The sequence below is a fragment of the Pyrus communis genome, chromosome 12 (genome assembly GCF_041283825.1).
Source record: "Pyrus communis isolate YQ-2024b chromosome 12, ASM4128382v1, whole genome shotgun sequence".
Taxonomy (NCBI): Eukaryota; Viridiplantae; Streptophyta; class Magnoliopsida; order Rosales; family Rosaceae; genus Pyrus; species Pyrus communis.
Genome location: NC_142576.1, coordinates 4187843 through 4202100, shown reverse-complemented (window position 1 = coordinate 4202100; position 14258 = coordinate 4187843). Strand labels below are relative to the sequence as shown.

The 14258-nt window shown below is 35.9% G+C and overlaps 1 protein-coding gene and 2 pseudogenes across 4 annotated transcripts; 2 read left to right on the top strand and 1 right to left on the bottom strand.

The window, feature by feature from the left end:
- Positions 1-92: 92 nt before the first annotated feature.
- On the bottom strand, positions 93-1182 carry LOC148692202 (uncharacterized; annotated as a pseudogene).
- A 3477-nt stretch (positions 1183-4659) lies between these two features.
- Positions 4660-8502, top strand: LOC137746092 (pectin acetylesterase 12-like). Of its 3 annotated transcripts, XM_088680793.1 has the most exons (13): positions 4660-5031; positions 5194-5265; positions 5371-6004; positions 6084-6166; positions 6293-6422; positions 6537-6610; positions 6784-6870; positions 6955-7079; positions 7177-7291; positions 7376-7453; positions 7555-7660; positions 7773-7915; positions 8029-8250. In XM_088680793.1, the coding sequence occupies exons 3-13, from the start codon at positions 5812-5814 to the stop codon at positions 8116-8118; spliced, it is 1224 nt and encodes a 407-aa protein (XP_088536919.1). In that variant the 5' UTR covers positions 4660-5031; positions 5194-5265; positions 5371-5811; the 3' UTR covers positions 8119-8250. The 3 variants fall into 3 exon arrangements, with proteins under 3 accessions (XP_088536919.1, XP_088536918.1, XP_088536920.1); XM_088680792.1 differs by lacking the exons at positions 4660-5031; positions 5194-5265 and adding an exon at positions 8325-8502 and having other exon boundaries at positions 5671-6004; positions 8029-8114; XM_088680794.1 differs by lacking the exons at positions 4660-5031; positions 5194-5265 and adding an exon at positions 8325-8440 and having other exon boundaries at positions 5671-6004; positions 8029-8164.
- Positions 8503-9458: 956 nt separating this feature from the next.
- Positions 9459-12246, top strand: LOC137746227 (pectin acetylesterase 12-like; annotated as a pseudogene). Its single transcript, XR_015954275.1, has 9 exons — positions 9459-9763; positions 9942-10071; positions 10168-10241; positions 10457-10543; positions 10629-10754; positions 10873-10987; positions 11076-11153; positions 11249-11354; positions 11465-12246. The product of XR_015954275.1 is annotated as a pectin acetylesterase 12-like (transcript).
- Positions 12247-14258: the final 2012 nt, after the last annotated feature.

The following is a 14258-nucleotide window of genomic DNA, read 5'->3' as shown; positions in this document are numbered from 1 at the left end:
ATATATACTATAGTACTAACCCTCAGCGACGGATCCAGGAATTTAAGACAATGAGGTCAAAAAATAGCTTTCAAAAATCGATATACTTTCATTTACAATTGTCCACGACGTGTTCTCATATTTTGGAAACGTCGTATTACAACATCATTATTAATAGAATCATATACCTCTTTCTCAATGTACACAACCAAACTATAATTCAACCATTGATCACCCATCCTATTACGATGTGGATTCTTCATAGTTTTCATCACCGAAAAAGCTCTTTCAATTGAAGCAGTCGCAACAGGTAAAATCAATGCTAATTTCACTAACAAGTACATCAAGGGATACTGTCTATCCCTCCTTGTCTCCACCAACTTTTGTGCAAGGCTATTAATTCCCTTCAACGCAAAAAAATTCATAATGCAAACGCATATCAAAAATATAATTCTTCAGTTCATCTTCAAGAAGTGTGAGCTCTATATCAGAAAAATCTTTTGGATAAAATTAAGCAAGTTGAACTAACTTTTCAATGTCAAAAGCTAAGAATAAGTCATCTGGGCTTAAGCATGCTACACAAAGAAACAACTTTGTACTTGTCTCATTAAAACGATTGTTCAACTCTTAAAGTTGCTTATCAATAACATCAATAAAGAGATCAACATGTTAGTGATGAAGGTTTGTCCTACGCCGTGATCTCCCTCGAACTACAAAGATATCATTCATATTAGGAATATGAATATCATGCTTGCCACAAAAAGAAGAAACTTTATCAAGCCAAGCATCTCATCCATTATCCCCCATTGCTTGTAGTTGTTGCTTACATGATTTGACTAAAGCCATAACACTCAATATATCGAGATCTTTCTTTTGCAATGCATGTGACAACACATTTGTGATTCCCAATATTTCTTTCATCAGAAAAAGACTAGAGACAAAATCAAAGGATTGCAAAACATTTAATAAAATATCCGCTTCACCTCTTTGATCAAGACTTACACCATCATCTACAATTATCTCAAGCACCTTAATTACAGAAGAGAACATATTAATCAAGCTTACCAAGGTACCATAGTGTGAGCCCTAATGTGCATCACTTGCACGTTTAAGACTAGTTTCTTGGTTCAAGCCTTGCCCACTTGGAAGCTCATAATTTTGAATAGCTTCCATAAATTTGGCTTGTTGTCTTTCTCTAACCATGTCTTGACATTTACATGATGCTCTAACAATAGTAACAACATTATTAACCAAGCAGAAAAAAGATTTGAATATGATTTTTTGCCACGGCTATAAGAGCAAGTTGAATCTGCACTTTCATCATGACCGCGAAAAGCAAGACCTTATCGCAATAAAAAGCGAATGGAATCAAGTGATGCATTCAAACAAGTGCGATAATCAACACGTGCTTGATCTGACTGCTTGTGGACAATTGTTTTAATATGTTGATTCTAATTCATTAAAGCTTCACAATGAAGTAAAGCTTGGTTGTGAGTATTATTAGGACCTCCAACATGAACTCGAAGTTGACATTTTTTCTTCCAATTATGAAACCCCTTGCTAGTAAAATTGTCATTGCCTGCTTACTCCAGAATCTCTAGCTTGAAGAGATAACAGTTTCGACAAAAAACAGCATTTTTGGATATGTTATACTCCAACCAAGTAGGAAAGTCATCGAACCATTTCGGATTAAAACGGCGTTGTACTCCTGCAAATGACGTATATGGAAATTGATGGCTTCGAGGTTGAACCAATTCCCTTTGTAAATAAGCTCTTCGGACTTGATCTTTAATATTTGGATCATTTTCTAATATCCGGAGTCGAAGCCCAGGATCTCCTGGAAGATTTGCCACTATACTTTCTATGTTATTTTCATTTGAACTTTCATGAATATCCGTTGTAGAGGGTGAGAGGTTATCTTCGGTTGATTTTCTCTTAAAATACCTCTCCATAACTGTTTTAAATAATACCAAAAAGAGTCAACAAAATAATATAAATTTGATCAAATTAATAGAAGCAGAGTTCACATAATCACAGACCAATACAAACCCCACAAACCTTAAGATAAACCCAACAATTAATCTGCAGAATCAGTTTGCAATATCAATCTGCAGCATTAGTTTGCAGCATCACTCTGTAGAATCAGTTTGCCGCATCACTATGCAGAATCAGTTTGCAACATCACTCTGCATAATCAGTTTCCTACATGCCATGTTGACTTCAAGTATTATATCAATTGAGCATAATTTATGGATTCTTTCAGGTTAGTGTTTTTAGTTGTTTATGAAATATATTAAGTCTAATACCCAGACCTCCTCCTTCCCCAATCCATTCTATTATGCAATTCAGATTTCATTTTACATGTGATTGAATTTGTCTTATTCCTTTATTTTCCATTTGATTGCCTTATTTTTTTTCCTGCTACAACTTCATCATCGTATGTTAAAATCTTATATTGTTATCATTCATTTTGGTTTAGAATTACAATACAGGAATTAATTAACATGAGTGAATTGATTCAATTTTTCTTATGATGGTTTTAAATTTCCCACCCCTCTTTCACTCAGATTCTCCCCTCTCCAAATTTAAAAACTCAAACAAATAAATAATGAAATTTCATATTAGAGAAACTTACTAGAGGAAGGACGTCGAGCCGGAAGAATGCAACCTGGAGAACAAGAGAGATCACTGGGTTCTGGTGTGCACTTGGTTCTGGTGTGGACTGGGTTCTGGGAAAAGTCACTTTTCTGATAGAATGGGAAAAGTCACTTTGCTGACATAAGAGGGTAGGACTGGAAAATTGAAAGTTTATTAAAATGGTCAAATATTTTTTTAAAGGGATAACTTATAAATCTATTGGGGTCAAGGGAGCCCAATGCCCCCGCATTGGCTCCGCCACTGCTAACCCTACTACTGCTTTATGAAATAATTTGTAGTGCAATTGATATCTCAATAGAACTGCAAAGAACAAAATTGGACAGAAGACAGTAAAACATATGGCTAATGAGAAGGGAATATTTGGTGTTATGTTATATCCATCTAACACAATATGCAAGAAAAATATTTGCTTAATTAACAATAAATTTTATTCGTTGAAAAATGGTTAATTACACGATGTGTAGTTTAGGGCACCTAAAATGTTTATCTATGCTTAAAAAGTTTTTAACTCAGATGGTTAAGAACATTCACTTTTGCATGAGGTTCCATGTTTGAGTCTTCTTCACACATATCGCTTGTATAAAAGAAAAAAATATATTAATCCATGTCGTTTAAAAATTGCCAAAAAGAAATCTTATTACATATTTTTTAACCGTTGGTCCGTCCGGCTAGTCTGTTGCTGGGTATACATATATTTTTCAAACCTAGCACTCAATTGGCTCTTTTTTTGCTTACATAGTGTAACAATTTTTGCAAAATTTTAAATCAAATTCAAACATGCCTTAAATCATCATCCAACCATCGAGGTGATAATTATATTAGATACATGTATTAATAATGATCCACAATTCATGTAAGTCTCACTTATATGGGTATGGTCTAGAGAGATCGTCAATAAATATGCCACAAATGGCAATATTCAATGTATAACATTTTTATTGTTCAAACTTTTCAACGTACCTGCAACTTTTTTTTATAACTGTCACACAGTTACATTGGGTTATTTATTTAATTATATTATATTTCTTTTTAATTAATTCAACTCTACCTTCCCACCGTCTAGATTCTTATTCTTTGCAATTGAGCGAGTGGGTTTTCAAATTGTCTTGTTCCTTCACCTTACTTCTTGTCACTTTCCCTACTTCAAGTCACTACTATTCTTTTTTTTTTTTCATTAATTGGGCCGAACTTAGCTTGGGATTTATACTTTGTTTTAAGGTTAAATAAAGACCTGCAAATGACAGAGAGAAAAACAAAACAGAACAACAAAGGGTGGCAATAATTGGAGTCATCTTTCTACTTAATTATATGATTCAATTGTTACTAATTATTGCACATAATTTGTTACTATTTTTGTGATGACTGCTACTAGCTAGCCACCAGTATTAATGTGACCTCTCTACAATTGAACAAGTTAAAATTAGCTTCATTGCGTAGGTTAACTAAGAGTCCCCCCCCCCCCCCCCCCACCACAAAAACACTTTTTCCACAACATATTTAAAATAACATCATGTAGAATAAACTGTATTTATAGGACAAGTAAATGATAGGTTTTGTTTGGTTCGAAGAACGAGACTCTCCTACTTATGTTAGGAATGAAATTCTCGTGTTTATGTTACAAACGCACTCCCCACCCCATCCCCCAACTTTTTCCACAATATATTTAATATAACATCATGTAGAATAAATTGTATTTACTTATAGGACAAGTAAATGATAGGTTTTGTTTGGTTCGAAGAACGAGACTCTCCTACTTATGTTAGGAATGAAATTCTCGTGTTTATGTTAGGAACGCAACTCTTATGCTCATGTTAGAAATAAAACTCTCGTACTTATATTGAGAACACAACTCTCGTGTTCGTGTAAAGAATGAAACTCTCGTGTTTATATATAAAAAATGGACTAGGTGGTATCGATTTGGCACCCATGAAAACAAAAAACATAGGCCCAATTAGTGCCCTATTAAAAAAAACATGAATTAATAAACTTGATAGTTTGACCGCCGGGGAGAAAAAATGGTGCAACAGTTCTTGCAAATTTTTAAATCAAATTGTGAGACGCCTTAAAGTACAAGGGTGCAAAGCTGCAGAGGATTTTCTTGCCAGTTTCAGAAAGCTAAAATTGAAATGTCAAATTCCCATGGAAGAAAAGCATTTCATAAAGATGGCTCAGAGCGCTCTTAGATTACCACTAAGGATGAAGACCGATGATATACAATTCAGAGACTTTACTGACCAAGCAAACCGTGGTAGTTGCCGCTTTTTCTTGTAGTGATTTGGCATCAGAGTTTACTAATTGTCAAAGTTTCACAGATAAGGTCAATCGTCCAACACTGATATATGTTGTCCCCAACTTAACTGCTAGCCCAGTAGGAATAAGATTTTATTCTAAAAGGTACGTATCAGTGTAATTAGGAATAGAACCATGTATGTAATATTAAATTGTAAATTGTTTTGTCAAATTCCCGATGTCGGATTTCCATCCACAATCAAATTACAAACAATCTTCATTGTTGAACTTTTGATTGATACTTTTCAAAATAATTTGATTGTTCAGATGGTTTTTGTGTTCACCAAAAAGACTGCCTACTGACTTGGGAAGCACTGATCTATATATTGGACTTGCGGAGTAAGTTGCGTAAACTTTGAGGCCAAAGAAAGAGGGGACGTTTTTTGGAAGTAATCTTTGCTTTAAAGCATTATTCACATCCCCTAACAGTGTTGTATTTTGCAGCAATAAAAAGAAGAAGATCGAAGTCTCCAGTCCAGGAGTCTGATGGTTTACCATGGTGCTGGAGAATGGAATTAGATTTTTCCTTTCGAAATCAAACACTCCATACTTCTGTTAAATTTAGGAAAATATGAAGTCATATATTTAGTTGAGTTATTCCCACAAGAATTTACTTCCTCTTTTTTCAATCTATTTCCTTTTTATGATATGATAAGTTGGGTAGAATGGAGTAAGAATTTAAAAAATCTCATTTTGGTAAACTAATGTTCATGCACGTCTGGAGCTATGAAAAAATGATTCCTGGGAAAATATGTATCAGATTTAACTAAGGAGTAACGTACATACATTTGAATCCTATCCGTTTCATTAGGATTCGAGTTTCATTTTGGTATAGCTAAGTTTTCGAGGACTTGGGTGGCGGATAGATTGAAGGAGAGCAGAGCCATGGTGAACTTCTTTTGGGTTGGCATTGGAACAGCACTTGTTTTCAGAACTTGGGTTGATGGGTTTGTGGAAGAGAAGAGCCTTGATGCGACGGTGCCTTCTTTGTTGGAGACCTATGGGAACTCCAAGTCTGCAAATGACATACTCATGGTAGAGATAACACTCGTCGAAGGAGCTGCTGCCAAAGGAGCAGGTATGACATACATTGACGTACTCCAAAATTTACAGTTCTTAATTATTCCTTTATTTGTTTTAATTCACCTACTTTGCAGTCTGCCTGGATGGAACAGTACCTGCTTATCATTTGCATCGTGGATATGGATCGGGGGTGAACAGTTGGCTCATTCACCTTCAGGTTGGTGAGATAGTTTGAGGAAAATCAAAAAGTTCATGTTTTCATTTAGTTATTGTCTTATGGACTGCTTGATTCCTTTTACTTGATTGATTGCCAAGCTACCCTCTCAAGTCCTTTTTGATGCAGGGAGGAGCATGGTGTAATGACACCAAAAGTTGTTCTAACCGCAAATTTTCAGCATATGGTTCATCAGCACACATGGAAAAGGAGAGAGCATTTTCTGGAATACTAAGCAATAAATCTGAAGAAAATCCCGGTTTTCTCCTCATACTTAATGCTCCATTGTTTAAGGCAGATACCTACATCTGCTTTTTTCTTTTTCTGTTTTTTGGTTCAGCCGTCTTAACCATTATCATGTAAGGGACTGCAGAGTTTTTCAACTGGAATAGAGTAGAACTTCGCTATTGTGATGGCGCTTCATTTTCTGGGGACAGTGAAAATCAGGTTGGTGGAATGTTCTTGCCATTTACCTTTTTTCCACAAAATTATGATAGTGATTAGTAGTAGTGCTGCAGCTTTTGGAATAAAAAATTGACTTCCTTGTATCAGAAGGTACCTCATGTATTTCTATCCGTAAGTGCAAATCAGAAGCTAAAATATAGTGATTCTTCTGTTAGGAAGCACAACTGCAATTTCGAGGACAGCGTATATGGTTATCTGCAATGGACGATTTGATGTCAAAGGGAATGCGCAACGCGAATCAGGTGCAACATTTATTCATGCTAAAGATATAATCCTGTTCCCGTGTTAAGCCACTTCTCAAAGAATATTAATCCATCGTACATTAGGCTCTTCTTTCTGGTTGCTCTGCCGGCGGTCTGTCATCCATTTTGCACTGTGATGAGTTTCGGAGCTTGTTTCCCACAACTACAAAAGTGAAGTGCCTGAGTGATGCTGGATTTTTTCTCGACGCGTGAGTACTATATCCGCAACGTCCTTTCCCTTTGTCAATATTCCTATCTAATTATCAACACTTGAAATTTTATTGGTGATCCTGTATGGAATTGTAGGGTTGATATATCTGGTGGACGCACACTCAGGGATTATTATAGTGGTGTTGTAAGCTTGCAGGGGGCGCAAGAAAATCTGCCGCGATTCTGTACTAGTCACCTCGACCCTACTTCGGTAATCAATTTTTTTTCCTTTGCACTTTTCAATTTGAAAATAGGTGATAGCATAATAGGTTGTACACTACTTCTTGCTTTGCAGTGCTTCTTTCCTGAGAACTTAATCGCGAACATTACAACCCCGCTTTTTATACTCAATGCAGCATATGACTCATGGCAGGTAATTGTTCATTATTCATTTTAATGTCTTAATTGAGAGTTACTGAAAGGACTTTTACTGAAAAAAAATTCATTGCATTGTATTTTCCCACTTGAAATCAGATCTATAACAGTTTAGCTCCACCATCAGCAGATCCCGGCGGTGAGTGGAACAGTTGCAGATTAAACCTTCCAAGTTGTTCGGCATCACAGATGCAAATTCTGCAAGGTGAAATCCCACTAACGAGGAATTTTTTCGACTCCTAAATCTTGCAGAAGCATCAGAATTTCAGAAACAAACTGTGTAACTATTGTGACATTATTTTTCTGGAATGGAACAGGATTCAGGAATCAAATGCTGAATGCAGTAAAACAATTCTCGGTGTCTAATCAAACTGGGATGTTCATAAATTCGTGTTTCGCGCACTGTCAAACGGGGCAAAGTGCATGGTCTGCTCATGATTCTCCAGCTGTTGGAAACAAGGTGAGCCTGTTTTAACTACCAACACACAAAAATAGAATCAGAAACACATGCATTATATGAAGGGATAAGAGTTTGAAGATATCTAAAGTTAATAATGTGACGGATTATTGCAGACAATTGCAGAAGCTGTCGGAGATTGGTATTTTGATAGAGCAGAGGTTAAGGTTGTTGATGAAACCTGCCGCCATCTGGCTATCGAGTGAGCATTGTTTGATCGATTATTTACATGGTCATTGTATTGAGTTGTAGGTACTATAATGCTAGCCCTTCTGGTTAATGAAATAACTTTGTAATAATTGGAGTCAATAGAATTCTACAAAGAACAAAAAAACAAATGAAAGAATTGGAGAAAACGGTAAAACATATGGCTAATGAGAATGCCAACGCATTGTACAACGAGTGCCTGCAGACGATTGAAGAATATGCCTGCAGATGACTGAAGAATATTCTCTTTCTTCCATGGTGACAATGGTGAGTAGTTTGGTGAAGCCGGATTCCTTGTCTGGACGATGAACTGGGTCCTTGTCTCCAACACAGTCAACCTCTGGTCATGGTCTGGACTCTGGACCTGATTTCCCTCTACCCTCCAGACACAAATTCAAGCAGTGTACTTGGAAGTATGATGATATTTATTGTTGGATGCGTATACATGGCCTTTGTCATCTAATTCATGAACATGTTTCGGGAGTAATTTGTATTTTGACATAATCATAATATATATATATGTATGTATGTATGTATGTATGTATGTATGTATGTATGTATGTATGTATGTATGTATTTTATATACCAAATGTATAGAGAAAATTGGGCCAATTCTTGAGCAGAATCCGTTCATCTGTAGCTCTAGCAGGATCCGCTCTCGCAACATCTAGAGACGTACCCCAGTAAAGTAGGCACAATCAAATCTCCATTATCCCAGTTAAGTGTCTCTTCCTAATTAAACGGGATCCATGTCGATAACATCTGTGCAACTACTGTATTACTATGCTTATCGTTGACGATATGTTGTCCACGTTGATACCAATCCAGCTACAATTCAGCGGGATCCCGCCATAGAGAAAATTAACCCTGAAAAACATCTGAAGATTGATAGGAATTTGATTGTCTTGTTTATCAAAATCAGTGTGATTGTTACATACATGACTTGGCAAACACTGTGTCCCTTATAAACTACTAAAACCCGTAGTTGTGTGGATTGGAAAGGCCTTGAATTGTTCGTTCCGAAAACTCCAAGCTTTTGTTAGATTTAAGAAATCAATCCATTCTGCCATTGCATCTTACTTTTCCCATTTATGGGTAGCTTTAGTTGATTTACTCCCACAACAATTCATTTCCTGTTTTGAAGTTTGTTTCCATGTTATGATAAGTAGAATGGAGTAACAATTTGAAAAAACTCTGATTTGGTATAATTTTGTTGTTGGGTCGTCTGGTGCTGAGTGAAAAAAACTGATTCCTATTAAAAGATGTGTAAGATTCAATCAAGGATTAACGTACATTCTAATCCTTTCCGGTTTAGGATTTGAGCTTCGTTTTTATAGCTATGATTACGAAGGTTTGAGTGGCGGAGAGATTGAGGCAGAGGAGAGCCATGGTGAAGTTCTTGTGTGTAGGCATTGTGACAGTACTCGTTTTCATAATTTGGGCCAATGGGTGTGCGGAGAAAAGTCTCAATGAGGCGGTACCACCTTTGTTGAAGACCTATGGAGGAACCTCCAAGGCTGCAAATGGCATACTGATGGTAGGGCTAACCCTCATCGAAGGAGCTGCTTGGATGGAACAGTACCTGCTTATCATTTGCATCGTGGATATGGATTGGGGGCGAATAGTTGGCTCATTCACCTTCAGGTTTGTGAGAAGAAACTTACACTTCAGAGCATGTTGTGACTGAAATGATCAGATAACAAGTTCATCTTTCCCTTTAGTTATATTCTCTCTCTCTCTCTCTCTCTCTCTCTCTCTCTACTGCATAGTCCTTTTAGTTGATTGATCACCAAGCAAGCATCTCAAGTTTTTTTTGTGGCAGGGAGGAGCGTGGTGTAACGACATCAGAAGTTGCACTAACCGTAAGTATTCAGCGTATGGATCATCAACACGCATGGAAACAGAGATAGCATTTACGGGAATACTAAGCAACGCAGAAGAAATGAATCCAGGTTTTCTCCTCAAACATAATACTCAGTTGTTTAATCGATGCTTGCATCTCCTTTTTTCTGTCTTGATCCTTATCATGCTTAGGAATGGGATTGCAGATTTTTTCAACTGGAATAGAGTATTGCTTCGCTATTGTGATGGCGCTTCTTTTCTTGGGGACAGCAAAAATCAGGTGGGTATTCGATTCTTGCCATTTACATTTCTTCAGAATATAGTGGTAGTGATTATAGTTCTGTTGCAAGACCAAAGGTGAGCAATAAAGATAAAAACTTAGGATCTCACATCCGGCTACCGGAATCAAAATTGACTTACTTGTATAGGAAGGTACGTTACGTATCTGTTTATATACGTAAATGTGAAGCTAAAATATAACGATTCTGCTTGTAGGAAAGAAAACTGCAATTTAGAGGACAGCGAATATTGTTGTCTGCAATGGAAGATTTGATGTCCAAGGGCATGCGCGATGCAAATGAGGTATAAAATTTCTTCTTGATCGTAGATCATTTCTTGTTCCCATGTTATGATACTTCTTGCAACATCTTCCTTCATCATACATTAGGCTCTTCTTTCTGGTGTCTCTGCCGGCGGTCTGTGATCCATCTTGCACTGTGATGAGTTTCGGAGCTTATTTCCCACAGCTACAAGAGTGAAGTGCCTGAGTGATGGTGGATTTTTTTCTCGACGCGTGAGTACTACTCTCCGTTATGCCCTTTCTCTTAGCAGCATTATTAATATGCAGGCATGTTCCTAGATAATCATTAATACTTCAAAATTTATTGAAGATATCCTGTTTGAAATTTTAGGGTTGATGTTTCCGGTGCACGCGCACTCAAGGATCACTATAGTGGTGTTGTAGGCTTGCAGGGTTTGCAAGTAAATCTGCCGCGATTCTGTACTAGTCACCTTGATCCTACTTCGGTAATCAATTTTTTTTTTTCTCTTGCAGTAATTGATCTAAAAATAGTGATAGCATAAACTAAGTTGTGCACTACTTCTTGCTTTACAGTGCTTCTTCCCTGAAAACTTCATTGCGAACGTTACAACCCCGCTATTTATACTCAATTCAGCATATGATTCATGGCAGGTAATTGTTCATTATTTTTAATGTCTAATTTCACAATTACTAAATGGAGTTAAATGAAAGAATGCATTAAGCTGTATTTTCCCACTTAAAATCAGATCCCATACAGTTTAGCTCCACCATCAGCAGATCCCCGTGGCGAATGGAAGACTTGCAGATTAAACCTTTCAGGTTGTTCTGCATCACAGATGGAAATTCTGCAAGGTGAAATCCCACATATCAGATGAATTGTTAAATCTTGTAGCTGCTTCAGAAACAAAGCAACTAAATTAACATGAAAATATTATGACATTATCTTAACTTTTTTGGAACAGGGTTTAGGAATCAATTTCTGAATGCAGTAAAACAAATCTCGGTGTCTAAAAAAAGGGGATGTTCATAAATTCGTGTTTCACGCACTTGCTAACGTTGCAAGGCACATGGTTTGCTCGTAATTCTCCAACTGTTGGAAACAAGGTGAGAGCATGTTCCAACACAGAAACACATGATGAGTCAATTTCATATTATATATTTTACCCTATTCTTAGTATACTTTGGTTAATATTTTAGAAGAATTTTGATACTTTGAATTGTATTGTATTTTTAATATAGGACTTTCGACTTCTTCTAGAGCAAAACATGGTCAAATTGATGAATTTTGGAGTAATTCCAATTAAAGAACGTTCGTGAGTCACTTGGCTTGATCATATCAAAATATCAGATTTTTCTACTAAGCAATGATTTTCTGGCAATAAATAAAGGAGCAATGCGCAGTGCAGGAATAGTGACGTTTTGGGCTTAACTTGAGTTTTTGGAGCTCAAGATGACCTCGGATGGGTTCGTGGCCTTCTGAAGATGTGTTCAAAACGTTCTTATCTTTAAAACGAGCTATCTTGGGCCGGATTTGGAGGAGATTTGAGGCTAAAACGTGGCTGAACAGTTTCTGTGCAGCTTTTCCTAGTTTAATTAGAACTTTATTTTCTATTTTATTTTATTATTATTTAGTTTCTTAGTGGGAATAAAATACTTGATTGTTAGGGTTTGTGCACTGGCTTTAGGAAGATATTAAAAGGCTTTGGCGGGTTCTAGTTTTGGGGGATGTTTTTCTTTTATGAAACTTTGGAGATAGAGAACTTTGCTAGGGTTCTTGGAAATTTTCTACTTTTAAGGTGTTTTCATTCCTTTTATTTTTAATAATATTTTCAATGATTTTAATTATGAATATGCGTAACTAATTCCTTTTACTAGGGCGAAGCCTTAAACCTTAGCATGAATATGTAATTTTTATTTAATTGCTTGTGATTGATTGCATGCATACTTTGAATTATTGATCACCGTAATTAAAACTATCTAATTGTCTTAATGCATGATCACCATTAGGATCTTTAGAAAAGTAATTTAATGCAGTTTTGGTCGGAAGGTTTCCTGAAATTGACGATGGCTTCTTGTGATTAATAATTGTAATTTCACTTAAGATGAACACCACGTCTTAAGGGTTGCATGGTTTTTCAAAAGGTTTTCATGAAGCATAATGAGTCTTTCATGTTCAGATTTGATCCGAAAGTCCGAACGGGTTGCATGTTAGATATACGTTCTATGTTGGAGGTTCCAAGTAGAATATAAATTAGGAAAACCTAACCTTCAAAGTGGCATGTGTAGATCATAAGTAATTGGTAAAAATACATAAGATTGCTAGGTGATGGTGGAACCCTAGGGCTTTCTTAATTTGATTTTTCCAAAACAGTTTTGTTTCCCCTTCATCTTTAATATTGCAGATTAGTTTATTTTTATTAATTAAATTCGTTTTAATTTAAGTAGGGTATAAAACCAATCATCTCAACTTTCTGCTTTACAATAATTAATTGAAATTTGGTTTGTTTTGAATTATTTAATAATCCCTGTGGAGAACGACCTTCCTAAAACCGTTTATACTACAACAACTTTGTCATTTTTGCAAGTAATATAGGAGTTTTTAACCCGTTTGCGTGTGTGATAAAATCTCTATTAACACACAAAAATTTATACATATAGAGAAAGAGTTTCAAGATCATGTTTAATGTTATCTCGTGTGGACTATCGCAGACAATCGCAGAAGCGGTTGGAGATTGGTATTTCGATCGGGCGGAAGTTAAGGTTGTCAATGAATCTTGCCACCGTCTGGCTCTCAAATGAGCATTACTGTTTGATCAATTGGTTCTGCACCATAATACTACGACTAATATCCCTCGAGCTTAATGAAATAACTTCGTAATGCAGTTGAAATCAATAGAATTATACTATCAAATACCAAAATACAAAAGAAAGAATTGTAAGAAGACAGTAAAATATATGGCTATTGAGAAGGGTGGCTGTGTTAAGACAGCGTGAGCATTATTGCAAATCCCTTACCCAAACATAGCCTGAAGTCTTTGACTAAAATTCTCCAAGGAGTACAAGCCATGAGTCAAATCTAGTTCCTTTTTTTCCCTTAAATGATTTAATCTCATTAAAAGATAAATAAATATTCAATCTTAATCAAAGCTAGAGAACAATGCTGGAGTATCATAATTAAAATAGCTAGTTACAACTTACAAGTAACCTTTTGTGTCATTTGAATTAAAATTAAACCAAATGAAATTAAGTTTTGTGAAATTTGTTGGAGATGCTTACAATACCGAAAACGGAATTGGGAAAATCAGTGTGGCCATTTACAAGACATTTGTCAAAATGCTAAAGCTTGATATTATGCGAAACGAAAACGATTTCAACCCATCTTTTTTAGTTTCTTCCATATTTGTTTTTATTTTTTACCGTTAGATTGAATAAATCAACGAAAACAACACAAAATTAAACAAGTTCAAAATGACCATCCCTACCTATACCTGTAGAACTCAAACTCAATCTCAATTGTTTTTCCTTAAAATAAAAATACCATCACTTCACCAATCAGATCTCTTTTTTTTTTTTTTTTTTTTTTTTGGGGATAATCAATCACAGATTAAAACATTCTTCCCCTTTCGCCATCAGAAATGAAGCACACACAAAATTTACTGCCATTAGCATCGCACGTAGAACCCTGCAAAACCTGTCCATTCCTATGAAGTAAACTATCACGATATGATAGTTTTAATCTTAATTCCATACGTTGAC